At 44.5% G+C, this 8,724-nt stretch overlaps 1 protein-coding gene and 1 long non-coding RNA gene across 3 annotated transcripts; one reads left to right on the forward strand and one right to left on the reverse strand.

The window, feature by feature from the left end:
• Nucleotides 1-523: 523 nt before the first annotated feature.
• Nucleotides 524-4,755, reverse strand: CCDC51 (coiled-coil domain containing 51). Of its 2 annotated transcripts, XM_030228067.2 has the most exons (5): nucleotides 4,706-4,755; nucleotides 3,090-3,316; nucleotides 2,620-2,966; nucleotides 2,139-2,303; nucleotides 524-1,403 (listed from the first exon to the last, which is right to left on the reverse strand). In XM_030228067.2, exons 3-5 carry the CDS (start codon nucleotides 2,935-2,937, stop codon nucleotides 627-629), a joined length of 1,260 nt encoding a protein of 419 aa, XP_030083927.1. In that variant the 5' UTR covers nucleotides 2,938-2,966; nucleotides 3,090-3,316; nucleotides 4,706-4,755; the 3' UTR covers nucleotides 524-626. The 2 variants fall into 2 exon arrangements, with proteins under 2 accessions (XP_030083927.1, XP_050835092.1); XM_050979135.1 differs by lacking the exon at nucleotides 4,706-4,755 and having other exon boundaries at nucleotides 3,090-4,359.
• On the forward strand, nucleotides 4,724-8,399 carry LOC103817042 (uncharacterized). Its single transcript, XR_003944841.2, has 4 exons — nucleotides 4,724-4,809; nucleotides 4,886-4,941; nucleotides 6,687-6,774; nucleotides 8,225-8,399. It is a non-coding gene; the product is annotated as an uncharacterized LOC103817042 (long non-coding RNA).
• Nucleotides 8,400-8,724: the final 325 nt, after the last annotated feature.

Genomic DNA, 8,724 nt, shown 5'->3' on the forward strand with positions numbered 1-8,724 from the left:
GGGATGGAGAGACACCAGTTCGTGGGTCAGGCCCCAAAACCTGTCTGTCCCAGCATTAAATGTGTCTGAACCCCAGAATCTCAAGGGGTCTGGGAGGTGGCTTGGGTACAGGGATCTGTGGGTCAGGGTACCCAGGGTATGTACCTGATTACACTACAGGGCTTGTCCTGGGCTACTGGGGATGCAAACTGAGACCCTGTGGGGTGAGTTAGAGCCTGATGGAACAAGTGAGACCACTGTGGAATGATGTGGAGCACTGGGAGCAAGCAGGGGTACAACTCAGGGTCTGAAGGGGCCATTTTGGGCCTCGAAGATGCAGTTTGGGGCTGAGAGGGGCATTTTGGGTGCTGTTTTGATACACAAGACTAGACAGTAAGAGTGAAACAGTCAATGAAATGAACAGATCAAGCTGTGGCATTTCCTTTGCTTGTTAAAAAGCACAGTGTGACAGAGACTTGACATGGAGCCTGCAGCAGTAATGGGCTAAGGCTTTTCAAGTATTTCAAATATACAGGAGAAGGCATAATAAGAAACACTACAGCAGCTTTATTTGGACTTGTACTCCAGGTACTTAGAGTGCAAGTTTACCTTTATTAATCTACTAAGTTGTGGCAATTAATTAGGGATCAGTTCCCTTTCAGTATGATATAGAGTACAGGCAGAGTAATGGCAAACATAGCACACGTCAGTGCAGTGCTGTAAATAGAACTTCTCTTGATTTGTGTTTCCAGTCTCCGCTCGGTATCACACAGCTCCAGAATCACATCTCTCACAGCAGCAGCCTGGCCCTTGCCCTCCCCTGCAGGCCTTGGCATCACTCTTTCTGTAGGTCGGGACTGGATGGCGAGTTTGACACTCTGCAGCTCAGACAGCACCTGTGTGATACTTTCCTGCAGACTGTGAAACTGCTGTTGTAAACTCCCCAGACATGAACTGACTTGTTTAATGTAGTTTAGCTGCTCATTTAAAGGCATTAAAAGAGAATCTATTTTTATGGAGTCATTCCTGGTTTCTCTAGTTAACAAAGCCCCTTCTTTCCCTCCCTTCGATGCTGTTGTTTGCAGCACTTTTTTTAGGTCTTCTATGACATCACTGAGATCTTTCTGCTGCAAGTAATGGCTGGAGGCCTGTTCTTTGATGGCTTCTTGTAAATTTACTGGGCCCTTCTGTGCTTCAAGCACCAAAACTTTCAATTCTTGCAGCCTTACTCGATTGACATAGGTGGAACCAAGAACACCTATAACAGCTCCCAGCACAGAGCCGATAATAGACCAGTTCTTTGTTTTTTCAGCTCTTGTGCGTTCCTTCTCGTGGCTTTCCCTGACAGCTGCAGAGAAGAGAGAGAACTTTTCTCTCTCAGATTCCTCTGCATTTAAATATGCAGCTCGATACCTCTTTTCTTCCTGCAAGAAATAGAGTGATGAAAAGAGAAGATATAATATAAAGCTATCAAGTCTACACTAAAGGAAAAAAAAACCCCAAACCAACCCCCAGACTCCAGTGCTGGTGAAGGAATGGAAACTGGGAACATCTATTAGTAGTTTCAGAAATTTTCCCTTGACTGTGGGATTTTCTTTATTAATCCTACGTAAGTCAACAAGGCATCATTCTAAGTCTGAGAAATGGAAAAGGGTATCAGGAATCACAGCTGAAGAGCCTGAACATGAGAATCTGCCACGTGGTGATAGAAAATGGGTATGAGTGAGCAAGGTCTTTCACTCCCCATAATGTTCACTGTTTCAGCCCTGCTAACTTCTCCAGACACCAGCAGAAAGCAGCTGAGAGAACTTCCATGGATTAGCCATAAAAGAGTTTCTCTCATCCCATGGAGAATTCATTGAATGGCAGCTTTTTCTTAACTACTCATGTACAGGTCACCACCACAACAAATAATTTTCTAGGCTCATTATCTTCAGTTTGATTCTCCAAATTTACTACTCTACTTTAGCATTAACATACAAAATTTGCACAGGGGATTAAACAATTGATAACAACTAAGTAAAACAAGTACCCTAAGAAATTAACTCTGATCACTTCAGAACTGAACTGCATCTACAAAGACAATCAATGACTAGTGAAGGAAACAAAGCACACAAATTTTTAACATATTCACCAATGCTTAAGTACCAACAAATTACCTGCAGCAACCTGTGTTCCAGAGTAGCCAGTTCTAAATACTGGGTGTCATCCCGAGAGACCCTGTCTAAGCGATCCCGAATTTCCTTCAGTTTAATCTGTTGGGCTTCTACATTTTCACGAGCCTCTCGAACTATCCCTCGAGCTATCATAAAGACATTTTCTGCCTGAGAAGAAAGAGCATTTATTTTAGAGATTTACTACCATACAGACCTAAGTTGCTAATTATATTTTTTTTTTCTTTGGGGGGTGGGGGGGGAGGAAAAAAACACCAGCAAAATAAAACACACTCCATTTCAATTCAGAGGATAAGCTCTATTTACTACATGCAAAGCCTAGAACACATTCACAGTACTTGCACAGACAACCAAAGCAGAAAAAGACATAATTCTCCTTGGATAACCTTTTCTGCCTCAGACACTGTTTATGCTTCATATAGCTCTATCCATCATTTTAAAAATTCCACATTATCTCCATCTTTACCTCTGTCACTTTTCCCTGAGCCTCTCGAACTTCATTGATTCCAACAAATTCTTCGTATCTGTCCCACCAATTCCTGCATGTTGCAGACACTTTCTGGAGGGAGTTTTTCCCCATAGCAGTCCCTGATTCTGTGATCCGATGAAGGAGACCCATGGCCATTTCCACTGCAGACTTGGCTTCGGGCCTCTTGGGCGCCGATGGGCAGTAAGTCCTCACCACATGTAAATTCACTTTTGGACTCCACTTCATCAATGAATGGTGATACTGCAGACCACAGGACACCGAGGACACGCTTGATTTGTATTTCATAGGCCCCATGTCTTCAATTTAATTATTAAATAAAAGTGCTACAAGGAGAAGAAGAGAAGTTATTGAAGTATGGCTGATTCACAGCTCTTCAACTACACGTGTGCCAAAAAGAATCAATTCAATAATAGCTAAACCATTGTTACTTTTACACCACTGCTCACCTAGAGAACTTTCCACAATTTTCAACAAAGTGCAATTGTGCCACAGATTCCTGATTTTCTGTTAGGAAGTACTCCCACCATGCTTCATGCTTCTTGATTACTAATTCACCCACGGCGTGAGCAGCGATCATGTGCAGATCCAGTAACAGCAGGAGTAACTTCAGAGAAATTCAGTGCTTCAGCAGAGCAGTGATTGCACCTGGTTTGTGCCTTAGGTACTCACAACTCTGCAAAAGAACAGAAAAGGAAAAAAGGCAGAGAGGAGACAAAATCTTGATAAAAATAGAAGTGCGGCTTGATTATTCTCTTTATCTTACATTGCACGGATACAGGAAGTGTTGCAGGATGCAAAGACAAAAACACAAAGGACAGAGGGAAAACCCAGAAGTGCTAAACCAAATACAAGTATTCCCATGAGACTGCCTACAAAATAATAAACCAGGACGAGCCACAAGAACAGAAAAATCTCAGGCATGAACACACAGCATTCTAACACACAGGGCTGCATTTTAAAATGCTTGCTTACCCTGCAAAAGCAGGCTGCTAGTTATGATTTATTGTATACTGATTTTAAATACGATCTTAGAATTCTACTGAGACACATTACTCTAAAAACTAGAAACTGGAGAACTTTTCAGTCGGGTTTTATATGAAATTTGAGTATGACTATGTTAGGTTTTGACTAATATAATATGAAAACATGAATTGCTGAGAACTCTTGATAGCTGCTGCATAGTTTAAAAAATTATTTAAAACAGCTTTCCTTGTTAATTTTAGGTGGTCAATACAGCCATCTCCACAAAAAAGTACTGAAACAGCTGGAAAAACTCTGATCACAACAGGTTCATTCCCCTGCTGATTAGTTCTAACAATTAATAATAACAACTCCAAGTGGCATTATGAAAATTCTACCAGTTGTTTTACATGCATAACATGTAAGATCAAACCCACAGGAACATGGAAATGAGAGAAGTTCTCTCTCCTGCCAGTACCACTCACACATATACTGTCAACAGCAGTGTTGAACATCTATTCTACACTGCAGGCCACAATAAACATCAGCTGAATTTTCTCTATTCCAGACTGCAAAATTCCCCTCTCTTAATTACATTACTTCCTGAAGAGTTTAACCTAATATTCAGGTTACTGGAGACTAGGAAAAAAGAGGGAGAAAGTTGAGATTTGAAGAAGAATTTCTATGCAGACAGTCACAGACTGTGAAGAACGTGATCTCAGCCCGAGCCCAGAGGACACAAGAAAGTTGTGAATGCTTCATCTGAGATTACGTGCCTGGTTCCCCTCTTGCCTCCCTTGCAAGAAGCATGTCCTCTGTCTGCCGTCACTGACAAACACACTGTCAAAAGCTGCCGCACGCCCAGAGCCGGTGGCGAGCGGGACTCCACTCCCCGGTCCCGCCTCCCTCAGCGCTCCCGCGCCGGGCCGAGCGCAACCCGGCACTCCCGAGGCGCCCCCGCATCCCGCATCCCGCAGCCGGCTTCTTCCGCACCACCGACCCCGTCCCTGCCCGCGGGCCCTTCCACCGACCCGGCCGAGCCGCCGCTCCCCTCCCGGCCGGCCCCGGCCCCGGCCCGGCCCGGCCCCGCCGCGCCCCGTACCTGCCCCGGCCCGGCGGCGGAAGCGGCGGCGGCGGAAGCGGCGGCGGAAGCGGCGGGAGCAGCGGGAGCGGGCGGAGCGAGCGGAGCCATGTCGGGCCGGGAAGGTAAGGCCGGGCCCGGGGCCGCCGGTGCCGCCCGCCCGGCCCCGCCCGGCCCTCACTCTTTCCTCTGTCTTTGCAGGCGGCAAGAAGAAGCCGCTGAAGCAGCCGAAGAAGCAGACGAAGGACCTGGATGAGGTAGGGCGGTGGGAGAGCTGCCCCGGCCGTGAGGGAGCCGGCGGGCCTGGCTGCCCAGGGGTGCCTGCTGACATTTACAGGAGCAGGCAGTGACAGGACGAGGGGGAATGGGCTCAAAGTGAAAGAGAAGCGGTTTAGATTAGATATTAGGAAGATGTTCTCACCCATGAGGGTGGTGAATCCTTGGCACAGGCTGCCCAGAGAAGCTGTGGCTGCCCCATCCCTGCAGGTGTTGAGTTGAACGAAACTTGGAGTAACCTGGGCTTGTGGAAGGTGTCTCTGCCCAAGGCAGGGCTTTGGAATGCGATGATCTTTAAGATCCAACCCAAGCCATTCTGTGTTTCTCTGATGCCGTGACGACATCCCGCCCGTGTTCCACCGTGCTGGTGGATGCAGCAGTGCTGGCCGTCGGAGGAGCGTAGAATGCCCTTGCCGAAGCAATTCACTGAACTCGGTGAATTACTGCGGTCCCAGGAGCCTGGGATTATTGTGTAGCTTGGATAAGTTATGTACTAGTGAATGTATTAAGTTATGTACTAGTGAATTGCGTGTTAGAGATACTCTGAACTCTTACATTTAAGTATGGATGTCAGCTGCTATTTCTGAGAATAGTGCATGATGGATGAGGTGCCACTCTTTGGAAAAAAGCAAATACAATACCTCTTTGAAAAAGGAAAGAAAAAGTCATAGCTTTCTAAATAAGCTTTATTGTTAAAGAAATGGTAGAACTAATAAAGGATCCAAGTTATAAACATTTGTGTGTCAAATGATGTAATATTTATTTTTGTCTCAGCTCTACAATACTGTGAGCACTTGGGAGCAACACATTGCAAGAAAAACGCCACAGAAGTAGATAAATGTGAGGGATTGATTTACTAGGAAAGACACATTAGCCAACAGGAGACAGGAAAACCTGGAGAGAGAAACAGAATATTCTGTTCTGTGAGGGGTAGGTAGGGGAAGTAATATGGTTACATTGCAGCAAGGGAGGCTTTAATGAAAGAAGAGGAAAGCTTTGCAGTTGTAAAGATAAGCCATAGACTGGATTGATGAAGAATCTGTGGAATCTCAGTTGTCAAGGTCTTTAGTTCAGTTTCCCCAAAGTCCTGAGTGCCAAGTTAAAAATCTGGGTCCTTTTCAGCCTTGGTGTCTGTGAAGACTGTGTATCTAAGGGACAGAGTATTTCTGACTTCTGGATTTGGAGGCTCATCCAGCAAGGAGGCTCCATAGCTGCCTTGCCTGTACAATTTGCCAGCGGTGTCATTAGATTGCTTGGAATTAATACAAATTTATTAAACCCAGCAAAAATGACATATATGTGGGAGGATTTTTTTAAAGAATTATGCTCTTTTTACAGGTGAAAGCAGCCTTACTTTATTTACGTTCTTTATAGCCTAAATGTTTTTGTTAGTACCTGTTTGCTGGGCTTCGTGTGTCACTGAGGGTATGTTCATGAATGGTGTTAGTGCAAATATCTATCAGTCAGAGGAATCATAATCTCAGAATGAGATTATGCTATGGGAAATAATCCCAGAAAGACCAAGCAAACAGTTAAAGTTCAGTTTGTGGTCTTTGTAATAGTTCTGCAATGTTCTGCATATTTAGCATTATTTAGCCATCCTGCCTTGGTCCAGTCAGGTGTTTGTTGCTGCTGGAATATAGCATTTGTTTTTCATTGCTTCTCAGTTGTTCTTGAATTTTTCTGTGGAAGAGATGTTAAAAAATGCTGCTGTTCTTTCCTTTAGACGGATCTGGCATTCAAACAAAAACAGAAGGAGGAGCAAAAGAAACTTGAGGAGATGAAAGCAAAAGCTGCTGGAAAAGGGCCCCTGGGTAAGTGAGGTGCCATCCTGGCAGGAGAAATGGGGGTCTTGCTGGCTTCAAAAATTTAATGTTTTTGCTTGACAAACATAAAAAGGCAGGTGCCTCTGGGTTATTTGACATAGATAAATAAGTTGATGGCAGGTACAGATGATATGAAACAAATAGATGCTGGTTTTTTTTTCTGTGTGTTTTCATCCCCAAATGATGCAGGTTCTGATTCAGCAGGCAAATCCCTGTGTCTGGCACACTGACTTATTTCACTGGTATATGCAGGGACATTTCTGCTTTTTTTTTAGCACACCAGTCTTTTCTTTTCAGATGTATTACATGTAAGCTTTGCCACAGTCCTCCCAAGTTTAAAAAATTCAGGGCTTGTCCTCTGAGAGGATTAATTTATTCATTATAAAAAAGTGAGTGGAAGCCTTCAATCCCTCTGCCTGAGTGTAAAATACGTGAGGCATGAAGTGAGTTCACAGGGTGTGTCCTGGTGGCCCATGGAGGCCATTCTCTGTCTCGGTGACAGTCAGAGTGCTCACATGGCTCTGCACTCGCTTTCTGCTCCTCCAGCAGAAAGAGTCTTTGCCATAGTCCCATCAGAGATGTTCAAGGGTGCACCCTGCCTGCCTCTGTTCTGTCCTTGCCATCCTAAACTCATTCTGTGTAGGGTTCTTGAGCTCACAGATCTCTTCAGAGTTCTTTCTCTGCCCTTTTCTAGACTCAGTGTCAGTCATCTGGCCCTTGTCTGATGCTTACCAAAGTAGGTAACCACTGTTGTGTTGCTGTGGCAGGGTCAGCCTATTTCCAAGAGCCTTGGAAAGGCTCTAGCATAGCAGGGCAATGCTGTTGGAATCAAGTTGCAATGCAGTCTGTTGATGACCCTCGGCCCTTGCAGTCTGTCTTGGTGCAGCCTTGCTGTTCTCTTTCCTTCCCACTGGTCATACCTGAAACAACTGGAGAAAACCAGCATTTACAACAAGTGCCACACTTGTTGTGTGCCAATACCTGGTGTTCTTTCGCTTTAGTGTCTTCAGTAATCTGCAGGGAATTCCAGTACCTGCTTCTGTAGAGCTTTGATCCCAGCTGGGGGCTTTGGTGTAGGGATACCAATGTTTTTATTCCCTTAGTCTTGATTTTGATTTGACCAGACTGCTCCTGCTGTATAAGAAATAGTCAATGGAGAAACAAAGTAACTGTTGGAATATTTCATTCCATTGTAGAATCACAGGGTATATTTGGTTCCAGGAGAAACTTAATTTCTAATGTTAAATAAGTCACTGTTCACAGAAAGGTGTGAGAGATCAAAACCACACAGGAGGAGTCACACATGCAGAAACAATTCACCAGTGGGGACCTGGGCTGTGCAGGCTGTCTAGTGGGGGGATTCATCTTTATGAGGAACTGCATTTGTGGCTAAGCGCTGTCACAGTCACCTAACCAGCTGTGTTGTTTCTTTTGGCAGCCAGTGGTGGAATAAAGAAGTCTGGCAAAAAGTAGCTTGATCAAACTGCAGGGTAAGAAGTGATCAAGTTACTCAATGGACCTGCAGACTTCAGAGAGTCTTGAAAACACTCTGTCATTTGGGAAACATTGTACATTTTGTTTAGTCACAATAAATCCTTTTTGTTAAGATGTGATATTTTCTCTTTACCTGTAGGCTCTGTTTAAAAATGGCTTTACTGTTTTATACTGGAAATGAAACTTTTACTGGAGACCATGTATGCTCTTGTGCAGCCTGAGTACGTCTGGTTGTTTGCTAGTCATTTGTGAGAATAAATTTCAACTTCTCCTCTCTTTTGACAGTGGAATCAGGGCCTGAGTGTTAAAATCTGCTGAGTTTTATTCTGGAGGCTTAGGTTTAGCTGCAGTTGTCTGAGATGTGGCTATAGCAGTGTGTGCTCTCCTAAGAGCTCTAAGTTTTCTTTAAACAAAAGTTTTCCTGTATTTCCATCACCAGCACTT

The sequence above is a fragment of the Serinus canaria genome, chromosome 12 (assembly GCF_022539315.1).
Source record: "Serinus canaria isolate serCan28SL12 chromosome 12, serCan2020, whole genome shotgun sequence".
NCBI lineage: Eukaryota > Metazoa > Chordata > Aves > Passeriformes > Fringillidae > Serinus > Serinus canaria.